The sequence below is a fragment of the Mus musculus genome, chromosome 8 (genome assembly GCF_000001635.26).
Source record: "Mus musculus strain C57BL/6J chromosome 8, GRCm38.p6 C57BL/6J".
NCBI lineage: Eukaryota > Metazoa > Chordata > Mammalia > Rodentia > Muridae > Mus > Mus musculus.
Genome location: NC_000074.6, coordinates 122,545,756 through 122,564,208, shown reverse-complemented (window position 1 = coordinate 122,564,208; position 18,453 = coordinate 122,545,756). Strand labels below are relative to the sequence as shown.

General features: G+C 51.0%; 1 protein-coding gene and 1 long non-coding RNA gene across 3 annotated transcripts in view; one reads left to right on the top strand and one right to left on the bottom strand.

Moving 5' to 3' along the window:
- Positions 1–4,600: 4,600 nt before the first annotated feature.
- Gm34847 lies at positions 4,601–7,861 on the bottom strand. Its single transcript, XR_388136.2, has 3 exons — positions 7,049–7,861; positions 5,172–5,421; positions 4,601–4,904 (listed from the first exon to the last, which is right to left on the bottom strand). It is a non-coding gene; the product is annotated as a predicted gene, 34847 (long non-coding RNA).
- Positions 7,862–12,879: 5,018 nt separating this feature from the next.
- Piezo1 (piezo-type mechanosensitive ion channel component 1) overlaps positions 12,880–18,453 on the top strand; it is a 69,632-nt gene continuing 64,058 nt past the window's right edge. For both annotated transcript variants that reach the window (NM_001037298.1, NM_001357349.1), the window contains exon 1: positions 12,880–13,234. In NM_001037298.1, coding sequence (NP_001032375.1) covers positions 13,171–13,234 — 64 coding nt within the window. In that variant the 5' untranslated portion in view covers positions 12,880–13,170. The remainder of the gene's footprint in view (positions 13,235–18,453) is intronic.

The following is an 18,453-nucleotide window of genomic DNA, read 5'->3' as shown; positions in this document are numbered from 1 at the left end:
AGCAGGCTGCCACTGCCCGCGTCTGTTCCTATTCTTATGTAGTCATCTAACATTGCTCTGTTCAATAGAAATGTGTTGCGAACTGGGTGGTTTCAAGTTTTCAAGGCTAGTACATGTCGGGGCAGTGGTGGCGGCACACCTTTAATCCCAGCACTCGGGAGGCAGAGGCAGGCAGATTTCTGAGTTCGAGACCAGCCTGGTCTTCAAAGTGAGTTCCAGGACAGCCAGGGCTGTACAGAGAAACCCTGTCTTGGAAAAACAAAACAAACAAAACAAACAAAAATCAATCAAGGCTGTACATTACAGAAAGTAGTAAGAATCAGGTGGCAATAATTTTGTCAAACTTTTGTTCTCAATTGTGTTCTGTTTCTTTTTCTTTTCTTTACTTTTTAAAAAGATCTATTTATTTATTTATTTATTTATTTATTTATTTATTTATTATATGTACACTGTAGCTGTCTTCAGATGCACCAGAAGAGGGCATCAGATCTCATTACAGGTAGTTGTGAACCACCATGTGGTTGCTGGGATTTGAACTCAGGACCTTCTGAAGAGCAGTGACTGCTCTTAACCTCTGAGCCATCTCTCCAGCCCCTCTGTTTCTTTTTTTTTTTTTTTTTTTTTTTTTTTTTTGGTTTTTCAAGACAGGGTTTCTCTGTACAGCCCTGGCTGTCCTGGAACTCACTTTGTAGACCAGGCTGGCCTCGAACTAAGAAATCCGCCTGCCTCTGCCTCCCGAGTGCTGGGATTAAAGGCGTGCGCCACCTCGCCTGGCCTGTTTCTATTTTTATATGTGCATTGGTGTTTTGTCTGCATGTGTGTCTGTGTGAGGATGTCAGAACCCCTGGAAGAGAAGTTACAGTCATGAGCTGCCTTGTGAGTGCTGGGAATTGAACCCTGATTCTCTAGAAGAGAGCTGGTGCTCTTATCCACATCGCTCCAGCTGTGATGGTTTGTATCTGCTCAGTCCACCAGTGGCACTGTTGGGAAGTATGGCCTTGTTGGAGTACGTGTGCCCTTGTGGGTATAAGCTTTAATACCCTTGTCCTAGCTGCCTAGAGGCCAGTATTCTGCTAGCAGCCTTCAGATGAAGATATAGAACTCTCAGCTCCTCCAGCATCAAGCCTTCCTGGATGCTGCCATGTTCCTGTCTTGATGATAATGGACTGAAACCTGTAAGCCAGCCCCAATGAAATGTTGCCCTTATAAGAGTTGCCTTGTGGGCTGGAGAGATGGCTCACTGGTTAAGAGCACCGACTGCTCTTCCGAAGGTCCTGAGTTCAAATCCCAGCAACCACATGGTGGCTCACAACCATCCGTAGTGAGATCTGACACCCTCTTCTGGTATATCTAAAGACAGCTACAGTGTACTTAGATATAATAATAAATAAATCTTAAAAAATAAAAAAAAAAGAGTTGCCTTGGTCAAAAATCAAACAAACAAACAAACAAACAAAAGCCAGGCAGTGGTACCATATGCCTTTAATCCCAGCACTTGGGAGGCAGAGGCAGGTGGATTTCTGAGTTCAAGGCCAGCCTGGTCTACAGAGTGAGTTCCAGGACAGCCAGGGCTACACAGAGAAACCCTGTCTCAACAAACTGAAAAACAAAACAAAACAAAAAAAACCCAAGAGTTGCCTTGGTCATGGTGTCTGTTCACAGCAGTAAAACCCTAACTAAGACACCAGCCCCTGTTTTGTTTTGTATGGGTCTTTTACCTGCATGTTTGTCTGTCACATGCATACATTGCCCATGGAGGCCAGAAGACATCAGATCCCCTGGATCTGTAATTACAGATAGTTTTGAGCTGCCATTTGGGTGCTGGGAATAAAATCGAGTCCCCTGAGAGAGCAGCCAGTATTCATAACCACTGAGCCATCTCTCCAGCACCAGGTTGCAGTACTTGCAATAATTATGTTATATCAGATATGCCCCCAAATGTCTCTCAAAATAAAATAAGCCATATATTTATGTATTATTTGGTTTGTTTGAGACACAGTCTCTCTTCATAGCCTGGGCTATCCTAGTACTCACTATGTAGACCAGGCTAGCATGAGCTCACAGAGATCCACCTGACTCTGACTCTGCCTCCAGATACTGAGATTAAAGGCGTGCACTGCTACACTCAGCTTATTTATTATTTTTAACAGAGAGTCTCACTATGTGGCCTTTGCTATCTTGAAACTCACTATGTCGTCCAGGCTAGCCTCAAACTCACAAGAGGTCTGCCTGACCTCTGCCTTCTAAGTGCTGGAATTAAAGGTGTTTGCTGCCACCTTGCCTGGATAATATATATAATCTAGGCATGTATATATGTATATATACTTTTTGGGTTTGTTTGTTTGGTTGGTTTTTGGCTTTTCGAGACAGGGTTTCTCTGTGTAGCCCTGGCTGTCCTGGAACTCACTCTGTAGACCAGGCTGGCCTCGAACTCAGAAATCCGCCTGCCTCTGCCTCCCAAGTGCTGGGATTAAAGGCGTGTGCACCACTGCCCGGCATAATATGTTTTTTAATAAGACATTTGACGGTTTCCTTTATTACCAACCACCCAAATCATCAGCTTGATTATCATCAGCGTCGCCGCCATTAACATCCTCAGCATCAGCCTCACTGCCATCATCATCCTGATGGAGTTTATGGCTCCATCTCTGCTGATTGCATAGCCTTAGGTCGAGGGCAGAGCCTCTCAGGATTCAGTTCCTCCCTTGTCTCTCCTGATTCAGATGGAGCGGTAGAACTTGGTGGAAGCAGGGCTTGGTGAGAAGCCTAGCACAGACTCTGTCAACAGGAAGTGACTTGTGGCTGTCAGCCTAGACAGCAACCCATCCTGGCCATGGGTGGAGCTGAAAAAGTTCCATGGGCACATAGTCCTCACTTGCTGCACAGTCGGCTAATATAGTGCCAACCATGACACAGGGCCCTGAGCACACAGCCCGTTCCATTTGATAGAGGGTCACACGGTTATAAACTTGGTGAAGCAACTGGATCTCAGGGCTCTGTGTGCAGGTTCCCTGCTTGGGGGCCACTGATCAGCTGGGTGAAGGTACATACCCTCTGTCTTTTATCTGCTGCCTGCTACCCACCACTGCCCACAGGTGGCCACATACTTAGCCCCTCCTTCTTGGCAGAGGGTCTTTGAATTATTTATAAGACCTCAAGAGGGGGCTGGAGAGATGGCTCAGTGGTTAAAAGCACTGACTGCTCTTCCAAAGGTCCTGAGTTCAAATCCCAGTCATAATGAAATTTGACACCCTCTTCCGGTGTGTCTGAAGACAGCTACAGTGTACTTACATATAATAATAAATAAATTTTTGTGCCAGAGTGAGCAGGGCCAGAGGGAGCAGAGTTCAATCCCCAGAAACCACATAATGGCTCACAACCATCTGTACAGCTACAGTGTACTCATATACTTAAAATAAATACATCTTAAAAAAAGAAAGAAAGAAAATGTCTGAATAACTCAGTAGAGCCCTGGCAGTGCCTCCAATATTTCCCCAACCTCATTCTCGGAGAGCCAGGCCCAGTGATGAGACAAGCAGGCTCCTCCCAAGTCTCTTTCCAATAGCCCCTTCCGGGCCACCATTGCTTTGCTGCTCCTCTGCCTGAGCCTTCATTGTCCCTGGAGGAAGAGCAGAAACTCTGGAGTACCACATGCTGGCAAGGGCTGGCCTTCCACGTGCAGCCTCTCTCAAGCATAAGGGCCAATTCATAATGGCCAACTCCTATGCACACCTACAGCCTCGGGACTGTAGGCTGCTTAAGGTCTATTACTATGGGAAGCTCCCATGATACCCTGGCTCCTACAACATGCCAGTTCATCCGCAGTGCCCAATTTCCTGTTTCTGGAGGGAGTCTGCATGGCCCAGAAGCTGGAGAGCAGCTAATGTAGTTGTATCACAGGAGAAAGGTATTTTTTTGTTGTTTGTCTTTAAGATTTATTATTTTTATTATATGTAAGTACACTGTAGCTGTCTTCAGACACTCCAGAAGAGGGAGTCAGATCTCATTATGGATGGTTGTGTACCACCATGTGGTTGCTGGGATTTGAACTTCAAACCTTCGAAAGAGCAGTCGGGTACTCTTACCCACGGAGCCATCTCACCAGCCCTTTTTTTTGTTTTGTTTTGTTTTTTGTTTTGTTTTGTTTTGTTTTTTCAAGACAGGGTTTCTCTGTATAGCCCTGGTTGTCCTGGAACTCACTTTGAAGACCAGGCTGGCCTCGAACTCAGAAATCTGCTTGCCTCTGCTTTCCCAAGTGCTGGGATTAAAGGCATGTGCCACCACTGCCTGTCAGGAGAATGGTATTTAAGATAAAGTCACTTGGAGCTGGAGAGATGGCTCAGCAGTTAAGAGCACCAGCTGCTCTTCCAGAGGTCCCAAGTTCAATTCCCAGCAACCACATGGTGGCTCACAATGGGACTTGAACCCACAACAACCATCTGTAAAGGTCATCCGTTGTCCTCTTCTGGTGTGTCTGAAGACAGGGACAGTGTACCTACATACATGAAATAAATAAATCTTTTAAATAAATAAAAAAAAATAAATACATAAATCTTTTTTTTTTAAATGAAAAAGCCTCCTAAGCTGAGGCCCTTGGGCTTTGAAATAGTGTGGCCAGATTCACGACCTGAGTAGTGAGCCAGGGGCATTCATGGGATCTGAGTTGGTTCTATGCCCTAGATAGGCCCTGCACTTTATCCTACAGCGGAATGCTGGCTAGACCATGACCCAAACAGAAGACATGGAGTCATTTTGACCTTCCCCACTGAGGCTGGGAGTAAGACAGTAGCAGCTGAACTGTGTGAGGCATGGGAGGCAGGGCAAGACACACAGAAGGTGGAAGACACAACCTGGCCTCATGGTGACCGGCACAGAGCCTTTTGGCCAGCACAGAGAGGTCCTGCCTGTGGTAAAGAGGAGGAGACAGACACACTTTAAGGAAAGAGGAAGACACCAGGTCCTGGGAGGGACCTGACCAGGCAAATGGCCACCAGCAGGAGGAGCCAGTGGTGGGTCCCACTCCAGAGAACACTTTCTGACTTTCCTGACAGGTCCGCCCCCGCCCCCGCCCCCGCCCCCGCCCCCACCCCCGCCAAGGAATCCAGGAGGGAATTCTCAGCATTCCTGCACCAAGCTGTGCCTGAGAGCCTTCTGAGAGGGCAGCTACCTACCTCTCCTCTTGGCTTGTTCTGCCTTCAGACGTGCCTCCCTCCTCATGAGGAGATGATGGAGAACTGCAGTCATTCGTATCTCTCTCTCAGTGACCCATCTAAAAGGCCAGCTCAGGGCTGAGAAATGGGATTTCACAGAACCAGTCTTTCATTGGCAGGGATGTCTTCATTGGCAGCAGGAGTGAGGCATGCTGGTTGCTGGCAGAGGTCCTCGGACTGTTGACGGATAGCCCTGTCTTCAGATCTCCCCCTGATAATAAGAAACCCATTACAGGGGCTGGAGAGATGGCTCAGCGGTTAAGAGCACTGACTGCTCTTCCAAAGGTCCTGAGTTCAAATCCCAGCAACCACATGGGGGCTCACAACCATCCGTAATGAGATCTGGTGCCCTCTTCTGGAGTGTCAGAAGACAGCTACAGCGTACTTACATATAATAAATAAATAAATCTTTAAGAAAGAAAGAAAGAGAGAGAGAAAGGAAGAAAGAAACCCATTATAATTAGAGACCAGCCTAGTGAAGGACTCAAAGAATCCAGAGGCAAGAGAGAAGTCCTGGGGGACAGTGAGAGGTGGCGGGCCAGTACAGTGGGTGAGGTGTTTTGAGATCTCAACAACTGCTATAGTAGGTGACTGAAGAAATGGGGAGTGACTGCTCCTAGGTGTGGCTGAGGAGGAGTTTTGTTTTGTTTGTTTGTTATTTAAGATTTATTTATTTAGTATATGTAAGTACACTGTAGCTGTCTTCAGACACACCAGAAGAGAATGTAAGATCTCATTATGGATGGTTGCTCTCTCCAGCCCCGTTTGCTCTGGCTCTACTCGCTCCAGCCCAAAGATTTATTTATTTATTATAGTAAGTACACTGTAGCTGTCTTCAGACACACCAGGAGAGGGTGTTAGATCTCATTGCAGGTGGTCGTGAGCCACCATGTGGTTGCTGGGACTTGAACTCAGGACCTTCAGAGGAACAGTCAGTGCTCTTAACCGCTGAGCCATCTCGAGGAGGTTTATAGTAGATATGACAGAGAGCAAAGCCAGAGGCATCTGGAAGCGTCCAGACTGAACGGGGCCAGCAGACTGGCCTGGGCCGTGAGAGGAGAGGGGTTGGAGGAGAGAAAAAGAGGAAGGGAAGAGAAGGGAGAGAAGAAGGCCAAGAGAGTACAGGACTGAGGTTACAAAGGATCTGAAGGTGGGGGAGGGGAAGCGGAAGCATAACCCCTAGGAAGGGGAGGTTTGGGGTGGGGGAGGGGAGGGGCGCTAGGAGAAGCCGCGGGTGCTGAATGGAGCCTAACAGTAGGAGCTACAGGAACTACGGCAGGGACAAAACCTGGTACACATTCACACACCCATAAAAGCCAGAGCCACACACATGGCAGGCGAGCACTCTACCACTGAGCCACACCTCTCCCAACCAAGGACTGGGGACCTGGAACACAAAAGAAGCAGAGCTGGAGCCAATGGTTCTTGGGGCAGGTCCCACAAGGAACAGTGTGAGAGGCAAGGAGGACCAAGCAGGCAGACAGGGCTCTAGGCTAGGCTGGGCTATCTGCATGAAGCTGGGCACACAGTCAGTTAGAAGTGGACATATGTGGGCACAGGTGTGCCACAGACATCTCCTTCTCCATGCCAGCCAAGAGCCATAGCAGGAGGTGGGCATGGTTAATATTGGGGCTGCCATGAATTCATTATTGTCTATGGATACAAGGAGTGCAGTTTGCTGGTGAGGACCAGCAGCCAGCACATTGCAGTGGTGTCTGATCACGGCCTTAAGGATTCTCTGGGAATTAAGCCTGGTCTAGAGTGAGTTCCAGGCAGTCAGGGCTATACAGAGAAACCCTGTCTCAAAAAACAAACAAACAAAAAAAAGGATTGTTTACCCTGAGATCTGTAAGTACTGGTCATTGTCACTGTGAGGAGTGACATAAAATCAGCAGATAGACCCTGGATGCCCAAGTTCTTTTCTCTCATCGCTGCTTCTAACCTAGGCCCATGGGACATGAGAATAGGGCCATCCTCGCGGTGGCCAGCCTGAGCACGCTTTCCCTGAGAAGCACGTGACTTCTATCTGGGCCAGTGGGAGTGCTAGGAGACCCCCGGGCACCCTCAGTCGGAAGAAAGGCAATCCATGAAGGGATCGGACAGGCTTCCAGAGAGCAGCTGGGCCTTTCTTTGTAACCCCTCTTGGCACTTCCTGAAAAGGAGGAAGGGGTGGAGTTTACTAGCACTTCTACCCCTGAGCAGGGCCCGCCTCCACACCCAGCTGTGGGCAGGAAAAGGGTGAGCGAGCGGCAGTGGGGGTATGGGTAGCCAAGTCTGCACACAGGCTTATCCCTCCCTCCTGGCTCTGAGCAGGTCTTGGAAGAGGCCATGCTGTGGTTCCCTGCCTCTAAGAGCCACGATGGCAGAGTCACCCCTGGGAAGGAGGCCAGGGAACCCTTAGCAGGGCTGGAGAGCAGGTAGGAGAGCTAGCTCTCCAGCACCCTCTGGCTCTGGGTCGCTTTGTTCCAATGTTGGCCTGTATTGGAAGGCCTGTCCAGGGAAACTAAGCCACCGCTGCTTACTAGGAAATAGTGCAATGGTTCAGGCTGGCCAGAGGCTGTCAGTTATAGTTCTTCTGTGGCCTGGCTAGAAACAACCTCAGTGAGACATGTGTGTGGTTCAGTGCAACCCTTGGGTTCAGGCTTGGGTCTGGGCCATCAACCTCCAGTTGGTTTGGGTTTATCCCTCCCAAATCCCCCACTCCAGTCTTGATCTGGTTTTGCTGTCTAGATGGGCTAGTATAACCACAGACATCCTCCTGATGCTGAACTCATTTGGAAAATGCAGATGACTAATCTGGCTGTCTTCCCCCATCTTCCTCACATGAGTGTGGGCTGAACCCTTGCTCCTGCCCCCAGCCCTCTCCTGTTAGTAATTTGCCAAACGCTCCTCCTGACCACAAGCCTTACTGGCAGGCTTCCCAGAGGGGTCTCAACTACCAACCTCATTTTTCTTTATTTTTTGAAAAACATCTATGTATGTTGAAATCAGAGGGCAACTTCTGTGAGCTGATTCTCTTTTCCCCATGTGTGTTGTTAGGGGTCCAATTCAGCTAGTCAGACTGGGTTGTAAGCATCTTTACCCACTGAGCTGAGCCATCTCTCTGGCCTTTAGACCCTTATATGTTTATTTAAGACTTAGTTTCAGGTAGTCCAGACTGGCTTTGACTCCTCCTACCTCAATATCCAAGTGTAGAGATTATAAACCAATACGTCCAGCTTTTTGTTTGTTTTAAGACAAGGTCTTAGCTGGGCAGTGATTGTGTGCATCTTTAATCCCAGCACTAGGGGGGCAGAGCCCAGTGAATCTCTGTGAGTTCAAGGCCGGTCTTGTCTACAAAGCAAGTTCCAGGACAACCAGGGCTGTCACACAGAGAAACCCTGTCTCGACAAACAAACAGCAGCCCAGCCTTGAGTTTGCTGTGACTCTCCTGCCTCTGCCACCTGAATGCCGGGCTCACAAAGTGTACTACTGTGCCCATCCTCAATGACCAACCTTCTGATTCCACCTGGCATTCAGGAAGTAGGGAAGGTTTTAGATACAACTCCAAATAATAAACATGGACTTGGGGTCCTCGAGACTCGGGCCCAGTGTTAGCATGAGCAGGGACAAGTGGGAAAGAGTGGGCAGAGACCTCTGGGATACTGCCAGGCTCTGGAAGGTGAGAGTGCCTATAAACATGGTCAGTGGCTGGCTGGTGTGAATCCTTTAAACTTATGGTCACTGGAAGGGAGAGAGACAAGTGTCACTCCAGGTATGTTCCCCAACATGAGTGTCCCAGGTCCTCTCAACCTGGAGAAGCCTTCTGGGGCTACCAGCTGCTGGTGACCTAGATGGAGGGTGGAAGGAGATAGGAGGGGCCTATCTCATGGGTGGCATCTTGATAGAGCCTGTATCTTTGCCTAGGCCAAAACAGCTCTTTGGCATAGTCCTGTGATCTGCAGGCAAAGGCAGGTACAAGCCAACTTTCTAGATGAAATTTTCTGTTTCCAAGAATGGGAATTGGCGCTTGGTAGAAATGTACTCAGGGAACTGAAATAATAGCTCCCCAAATATCACATTTGCTGGCCAGGAGCCAAGGAAGCAAGATGCTCGAGAAGTTGGCAAGGCTGGCTGGCCCTGGGAGTGGGTGGAGGGAGCTTAGGATGCGCTATTTGAAACGTGTGCGCACGTGTGTGTGTGTTCATATTCTTCTCTCATACAATACATCAAAACCTCAGTTTCCCCTCCCTCCTTTTCTCCAGCCCCTCCCACCCACCCAGATACACTTCTCCTCAGTTTCCCTTCAGAATAGAGCAGGCCTCCCAGGGCCATAAACCAAACAGAGCATAACAAGGTACGATAAGACTAGGCACAAAAAAAGCAAATAAAAAACAACAACAATAACAAAAACCTGTTGATATAGTAAATCACACACCATCAACTTGGCATTTTAATCATTTTTTCAAGACAGGGTTTCTCTGTGTAGCTCTGGCTGTCCTGGAACTCACACTGTAGATCAGGTTAATCTCGAGCTTAGAAATCTTCCTGCCTCTGCTCCCCAGTGCTGGGGCTAAAGGTATGGACCACCATTCTTGGCCATTTTAACCACACACACACACACACACACACACACAAACACACACACACACACACACTTGAATACACTGTCATTGTCTTCATAATCACCAGAAAAGCACATCAGATCCCATTACAGATGGTTGTGAGCCACCATGTGGTTGCTGGGAATTGAACTCAGGACCTCTGGAAAAGCAGCCATTGCTCTTAACTGCTGAGTCATCTCTCCAGCCCCATTTAGCCATTTTTGTTTGTTTGTTTGTTTGGTTGGTTGGTTTTTGGTTTTTTGAGACAGGGTTTCTCTGTGTAGCCCTGGCTGCCCCGGAACTCACTCTGTAGACCAGGCTGGCCTCGAACTCAGAAATCTGCCTGTCTCTGCCTCCCAAGTGCTGGGATTAAAGGCATGCGCTACCATGCCCGGCTTAGTTGGGGTTCTACTGCTGTGAACAGACATCATGACCAAGGCAAGTCTTCTAAGGACAATATTTAATTGCGGTGGCTGACAGGTTCAGAGGTTCAGTCTATTAGCATTCAGGCAGGCATGGTGCAGGCAGAGTTGAGAGTTCTACATCTTCATCTGAAGGCCGCTAGCAAAGGACTGGCTTCCAGGCAGCTAGGAGGAGAATCTTAAAGCCTACACCCACAGTGACACGCCCACTCCAACAGGGCTATACCTTTTAATAGTGCCATTCCCTGGGCTGAGCATATACAAACCATAACAGGGTGTTTCTGCATCCTGGAATGTTAATTCCAGTAGAGACAAGTAGGGGTGACTGGTCACCTCTCAGAAAAAGTGGGGACCCTACTGGCAGAGTTGCATCCCTCTGTCTACTCTGGCCCTGTGCCATCCTCTTCACCCTGGGGACAGTTCTCAGTGTAATGGTGTACACCTGCAATCCTACACACCTCCTGTCGGCTGCACAAAGATCAGTTCAAGGTTATCCTTGAACTACACAGCAAGTATGAAGCCAGGTCAAAAGACAGAGGAAGAGAGAGAGGGAGAAAGGTGATACAGAGGTACCAGGGCTGAGGGCCAGGCAGGCTGTTGCTGATCTGGCCTGATCTGCCTCTCCCTGTTTGGCAAAGGACAAGAAGGAATGTTCTGATACTAAGGATCTGGTCTGGTTTTTGTTTTGTTTTGTTTTGTTTTTTGTTTTTTCGAGACAGGGTTTCTCTATATAGTCTTGGCTGCCCTGGAACTCACTTTGTAGACCAGGCTGGCCTCGAACTCAGAAATCCACCTGTCTCTGCCTCCCAAGTGCTGGGATTAAAGGCGTGTGCCACCACTGTCCTGGTCTGTTTTGTGAGTTTTTTTTGACCTAGGTAATGCTTGTGTGTGACTGACCAGGATATCAAAAGGAAGGAGGCTTGCTTGCATGCCAAGACTGCATACTTGCTGTGGCGGGCAAGGGTGGCGCCAGTTTTTCAATGGTAACATTGTATCTTAGAAGCTGCTCCCACAATTCAGGGAGTCTTCAGATGCTCTTTAAACTGCTACAACACTGTAGGATACAGTTTAGTTTTTTTGAGAGTTCCCCTGTTTGTTCCTTTCTGTTTTTACCCTACAACTACTTCAATGGTTGTGAGACATAAACATTTCAGTTCCTTTGGGACAGTGGTTCTCAACCTTCCTAATATTGCTTAATTAATTTCTAATATTGCTTATTTATTTATTATTAATTATTTTTATTTATTATTAATTAATAATTAATTAATTAATATTCCTTAAGACACTTCATGTTGTGGTGACCCTTGACCATAAAATTATTTTGTTGCTATAACTATAATTTTGCTACTTCTTTTTTTTTTTTTTTTTTTTTTTTGAGACAGGGTTTCTCTGTGTAGCCCTGGCTGTCCTGGAACTCACTTTGTAGACCAGGCTGGCCTCGAACTCAGAAATCTGCCTGCCTCTGCCTCCCGAGGGCTGGGATTAAAGGCCACGCCCGGCCTATAATTTTGCTACTCTTATGAATCATAATGTAAATAGCTGTTATGTAGGATATCTATTATGCAACCCCTATGAAAGGGTCGTTCAAGGCCCATAGCTGTCACGACCCACAGGTTGAGAACTGCTGCTCAAGGAGCAGGTCTGAATGAATTTCTGAACCTTCCCGTGTCTTAGCAGCACCCCTTCAGAGTCAGACTAGAGGTGAGTCTTGGAGACCAAGCTAGGCAGTTTAAATACTATATGTCCAGGGAAAGCCTGCATTTCTGGTGGTTCTGGAAAATTGAAGGTTCTGAAGTGTGATTGACTTTAGCCTGCTGGTGCCTTGAGGCTCAAAAGGGTCACATCATCACCGCTCCCGGTTAAGCCTCTGCCCCTAATGCTACTCATTTCCCAGTGCATCCTGAACTTGGTCCAACTGTGCCGTTCTTGACCCCTTTTCATTTCGTCTTTCCTATCCACCTTAATACGGAAGACTGAGCCAAACCAAGGCGGCTTGGGTGAGGTACCGGGCACGTGCCGGACTCAGACCTTGTCTGGCCACCAATGGGACAGCAGGTGCTCTGTCAGCTTTTGCTACTGTCTGTAGCACACTGACTAAAGCCAAGCCACACAGTGGGGGCAGGTGTGACTGGAAGCAGTCCCAAAGCCCCAACGCAGACCACAGTGGGATGCAGCTGTCTGATGCCACAGCAGTAAGGTGTCTCTCCACCCCAACCACCAAGGCCTAGCCAGCGTGGCCGCCAGTGCCACAGTTAGGGACTCTGACAGCCCCCAGAGGGCGCTGCGCCATCACGGCTTGGGGAACAAAGCGAAAGTTGCTCCAACCACGAGGGGCGCAGTTGCGCGTGGGTACTAAGTGGGTCAGGTCTTTGGGAGTCTTCTTGTATTGCCCCCACCCCGGGTCCCAGGCCCCGGAGCCCCAGGGAGAAGCGCCCCACGGGCACAGTGCGAGTAACTGCGCTGGGCTGAAGGAGGGTTTGGGGGGCGCGCGGGTCGAGGTCTCCGGGTCACCGGCACCAGCCAGGCTAGTAGGGCCGGCGCTCGAGCAGACTGCGCTGGGCAGCGAGGGGGTGCCTGGGCGCGCCTGGCCGTCGGGGGAAGCGCGGAGGCGGGCACTCCAGGGAGGGCGGGGGCCGAGCTTATAAAGGCCCGCAGGCGGGAGCAGGGAGAGAGCCGCCGCGTCGCCGTCCGGCCCAGCTCGGCCTCCACGAGCCGCCGTGAGTTCCGAGCCGGGCGGGCTGACAACCCAGCGTGCGCGGGATCCGGCCGTCGGGAACCAGAGGGCGCGGCCGGGCCGGCCGGCGACCCGAGATCGAGGCCGGCGGGAGGTCACAGCAGCCGCGCGCCGCACGTGCGGAGACCCGCCCAGAGTGCCATGGCGCGCGGTTCCTCCGGCCCTCGCACCTCCCTTTAGCCACGGCGGCGCGACCCCGGGCGGTCCCCCGGCCGCGGGGCATGGAGCCGCACGTGCTGGGCGCCGGGCTCTACTGGCTGTTGCTGCCCTGCACGCTCCTGGCGGGTGAGTGGAGGGCGCGGGCGGGAAGGCTGCGTCCGCGTCCCCCTGCGCCGCGCCGCCCCGGCGGGCGAGCATAGGCGAGGAGATTCCGCGGGACTCGCGGCCCAGGGCGCTCGCATTCCAGAGGCGTGAGCGCGCTGGCGGCCTCGGCGGGCCCGGCCCGGGCACCGAGTGGAAAGCACGGCAGGCAACGGCGAGGCGCGGGTCCGCGAGAGCCCCAGATAGCGCTGGGCGTCTCCACGCGGGCTGGGAGGAGAGGCCCGGGCAAGGGGCTGTTAGTGTCTGAGCTGTGAGGGGAGCGCGACTTTCTATTCTCTTTCGTAGTTAAGAAAAAAGAAAGAAAGAAAGAAAAAAATCAAACTTGCATCATGACTTCCTGACCAATCTGGGAGAAGGTGGCGTTCTGCCTGGAGCTTTTCAAGTCAGAAATTTCCTACCAGAACTAATGTTCCAGCCCTAGGCGCAGTTCTTAGTCTCAGTTCCGAGGTTGTCTGTCCAATGCTAAGCTCCTGTCTTCCTTGTGCCCTACTTGGTTACCTTCCAGAGGGACTGGGGCACAGGGCGCCCCAGGAGGCTCTGCCTGATGTCAGAACTGGAGATCCCCTACCTTGGCATACGTCCCTTTCTTGCAAAGAGCTTCTCTCTTTTGGTGTCATAGGTGCTGGGCTCCATTGCCGCCCTCCCAGCCTCACCCAGGGCACCTTGCCCAGCTGCTCACCCCCTTACACCTCCTGAAGCAGTCAGCACCCCTCCACATGTGACCTTCCTCGGGGTCTGATTAAATTAGCCCACAGAGAGTCAGTGTACCCACTGTGAAAGTTGGTCTGCCTCGTGGAAGTCCATCTGTTGGAGGTGGGGGGGTTGTGCGTGATTCCCTCCATCTCTCCACGGACACTGCTTGTGCACCCTGTTTCAGGAACAGGCTCCGGGGGGTGTCAGGCAACCCGGGCAATGACTTCCACACAGGCCAAGTTTTGATTTGTAGGACCAAAATGTGGTGAGACCGGGGTGGGGGGGTGGGGGGGATTTTTCAAGGCAGGAATCAATGAAAACCATTGAGCTCTGAAAGGAGGGGCCAGCGGATACTGTCCTCAGCTCAGCCCGGACTTAGGAGAGCCAAGGTCTAGGGCCCACATTTGTGGCTTCTTTTCCTCGCTGGCCTGTAGACGGTCAGACTGTAAATATAAGCAGAATGGGTGGATGAGAATGTAGAAGACGGGTACCCTTCTTAAAGATTCAACAAGAGCTGCTTCTCAGGCTCCTTCACTGACTGTCAACACTTGGGAACAAGGAGGGCAGGGCAGGGAAGAGGTGGTCCTGTTGTGTGCAGAGAAAGGCTTCTCCATCTTCATGGAAGAGGTCCTCTTTCACAGACAAGGGCCGTGCTTAAACAAAACCGGCAGACTTTTCTCTGACAGGCCAGATGGTGAATGCTTTCACATCATGAAATACTCTGATATTTTTTTCCAGCAGTTAAAAAAAAATGCAAAATCATTTCTTAGCTCGTGGACAGCAGTGCTACTAGCTAGAATTTATCCTTACCCTCCAAGGATCAGTCTGGGCTCTGAGGTCCCCTGGCTTTTCAGCTGTAGTATGTGGGTGTCAGAGGAAGCTTCCAGACTGAGTCTGGTTAGGATGTGAAGGAGGCTTTGCCAGCTTTGGGGGTTCCCACCCAGCCTGTGTGTTAGTCACCTGGGGAGCTTTCAAAAGAATATTGATGACTAATGCTCCTGTCTTTCCTTAGGCTCAAACTGTCCCCCCAATAAAATTCATTCATGAGAACATATCTAGGCACAGGCCACACCTACCCTGACACTGAGCCTGGGTGTGGGCTTGGCCACCAACAGTCTTCTTTATGCCTGGGGAGGTGGGCAAGGGATACAGAGCCAGCTAAGAGCTCTGTGTGGTGACGTAGGGGATGCTGGCATCCTGTTCATTTCTATGGGGTGTAGTCATCACTGCGGGACCTCTTGCTGGAGGTGGAACGTTCACTCCATCTCTTGTGAGGGCTCCCTCACCCTCCACCCTCTGAACAGTTTGAGTCCTATGTTTTGGAAACAAGGTCTTCACAGGTTAGTCATCTTAAATGCTGGGTGCTGTCTCAGGCCTTCCTGAAGGTTTGAATCATCCTGGGGTGCTTAGCCTCTTTGCCACTCCCCTAATCTGGAAAGTCAGGCAAGGTGATGCCCTAGTCCCATGGGAATAGTGACCAACCCAGGCAGACTTAACCCGGTGACCTGGAGACCTAGGGATCTGGATTCAGGAGGGATGTTTTGTGCTTGAGAGAGAAAGGACCAGGTCTCCTGATTCTTGGCCTCACAGAGGAACCAGGAACTTAAAATCCAAGCAAGAGCCAGGTAGTGAGAAAGCTCCCTCCCTCCCGGTGAAGACCTGTGTGTGGTAATGCAACGTGGTCTCTGTTTTCTTCCTTCGTTCGCCATAGCATGGGAGGCACATCCGTGACAGAGTGGCACCTGGGCTCGACGGCTTGTCACCGAGAAGTATCACTGTTTACAGTGGGGACGTGTCTCCCTTCTCAGAATGTTTTCTCGGTCACCATTAGCTGTCCACTCTGGGCCGGGAGGTGGGAACGGTTATCGGGCTTGCCCACCCACCCTCTTCAGACAGCCCTTACTCAGTGGTCAGAGCTATTGAAACTCAGGGCCAGAAAGAGCAATAAAACAGAGAGAACCAAGCCTTTCCTGCCACCAGTACTGCAGTCTTGGTAGCCACCCAGTGGGTGAGGTCCCACTTCCCTCTGCCACGATGTGGGGGACTCCCTGCTGAGCCTCAGTGACAGGGCCTGGCAGAGGGGCGGGACCCTGCCTCATGCTGGGTCTGGGAGGGAATGGGTAAGCAGGACAGGAAGCCCACTGGGTCCTGGTGTGTTTAGGGGAGGAGCTAGGGACCTGAGAACTGAGGGAGGATCCCTTGTCACCATTTTCTTATTGCAGGTGGTCACTGGCAGCCAGGGGGAGGGTCCTAAAGAGGAAGTGACCTTGCTGGGGTGGGCAGAAGTGCTGGCTTCTGATCCCAGCCCCAGACTACTTCCTGGGCGGTGTCTCTGCCTGCTTGTAGGATGACACTGAGTTTGCTCTCTTAACTGTCAAGAGTTGGGGAGGGCCAGCCCTTGGACTCCACGTCTGGGCCCCATGGGAACCGCCTCTCTGTGCCTCTGAGATCCCCTTTCAGTTCTGTTACCTAGTTTAGAAGTGTAATTAGATGTTTTACTTTGTCATATACATTTAGTTCTTGATTCTAAGGCTCAGTTCTGCCTTCTACCTCACTGTTAGCTTTTGGTCTCGCTGTCAGAATGTAGCTGTTGAAAATTAAGAAGAATTTCGTGGAATTAACTCACAGGCCCAAGAGCATAAGGATAGGAAGGGAGAACCTCGGGGTGCCGTTCTCTTTGCCCTCTTTGCTGGCAGGTACCTCTTTCAGGTCACTAGGAGGACAAAGGGAGTCTGCTGGAGTATATGCTGCGGGTGGATGAGTCTGTGGGTGGAAGACAACAGCCGGCGGTGGCCAGTCCCTTCATCTCGCTCTGAACTCGTCTGGCCTTTAACCTCGTTCTAGGCCTCATCTCCTCCCCCGTAAGTGGGCCTATAAAAGCTTTAAGGCCACTTCCAGGCTCTGATCTCCGGTTCCCGCGCTGTGATCTCACACCCAGGCTGGGGAGGTGGATAGGTCAGCTGTGTTTGGAGAAAGGCCAGTCCTTCATCCGGTGATTTCCTCCTTCTTGGTGGCCAGGCGCCCCTGAGTGCTTTCCCATGCGTGCTGCGTGCTGTGTGATGACATTGGCCTTCAGCGGCTCGGCCAGGTCTCTAGGGCTTCCCACCACTGCGTTCCCTTCCGCACAGAGGACTCTTCTTAGGCAAGGCCCTCACTTTCTTCGCACAGGCCCTGACTCTGAGGGGGTCTCCAGTCCTGTACCCTGCGTGCAGCACGGAGCCGCGCTCAGAGTGCAGCTCCCTGGACCTTCTAAGTTCATTCATGCGTCCTCTCATCGAGGTCTTGTGGGACAAAGTACTGGGTGGCAGCCAGGAGCCTAGTGCTGGTTCCAGGCCAGTGGTGCCTGGGCATGGGGTGGGGGTGGGAGGCGGGATTGATGTAAGAGGTAGAGGTGAGAGCGCTCTTACCTCCTCCTTGCCAGGCCTGAGGGCACTGTGAGCCTCTGCAGCTCTTCATAGGTGGAGAGGAACAAAGGCAACAGTTACACCAACCAACAGGCTCCTGTTAGCCTCACAGGGGCCCGAAGATGCCATCCAACGTGGTATTCCTCAGGAACAGCATCCAAAACAGAGCCCCCAAAGAGTTCCACCCCCAAAGAGTTCTAATAATGACACTCCAAACAGGTTATCTCCAACAAGTCCCTCTAAGTGGGGCACCCCAGTGGGCCCTCCGAGGTCTGCTCCCTTCTTATCTGGTCAGGACAGTGTGAGTGGACAGGGCAGATGTCCTAGCTGCCTGCTGCTGTGTTCTGAAGGTTTGGGAGGCAGAGAGAACCCAGGAAGAGGAGGGTATAGCATGGGGGGGGGGGCGGGTAGCCAGTCCAGAGGGAAGGAATAGGTCGCTAGGCTATTAAGGATGAGGTCACTGTGGCATTCCATGGCCCTCTGCCTCCTTAGAAGGGCACCAGCTAGGGCTAAGTGGTGCACTAGAGTTAGTGTCATTGGGACTGGGTGGGGCCTGGGGAGTCCTCCCTGTGCCTATCCCCCCTCCCCCTTTGTAGAGAGGCCTCCAGGAGCAAGAGCAGGGAGTGGCCGCATGGGAGGGAGGTTGGGCAGAGCCTAAAGCTTGCCCCACAGACAAGTTTCAATTATAGTTGTCCCCTTATCTGTTTGGTACATGGTTCATGACAAGACTGTCTTGGTGACCAAAGCCTGTGATCCCAACTCCGTTGGAGGCTGAGGCAGGGGGATCATAGGTTCAAGGCCTGTATGGGTCACTTATCAGGCCCTTTTTTCAAAGTAAAGGGTAGAAAGAGGGACTGGTGGAGTAGCCCAGTGATAGGATGGTGGCCTGGGACGTGTGAGACCCTGGCTTCAGTCCCCAGCACCAGGAAAAGCAAAGAGAAAATCCTGGTGGACCTCTTGTAGTGTAGTCCATAAGCCATTTTTTCCTAAAACAAATACCTGTGGTGGATGTTGGAAACCTGCCCTTGTACTAACAAACTCTTGATGTAGTTCACCGCTCTATATGCACCTGTGGTCAGATTTAAT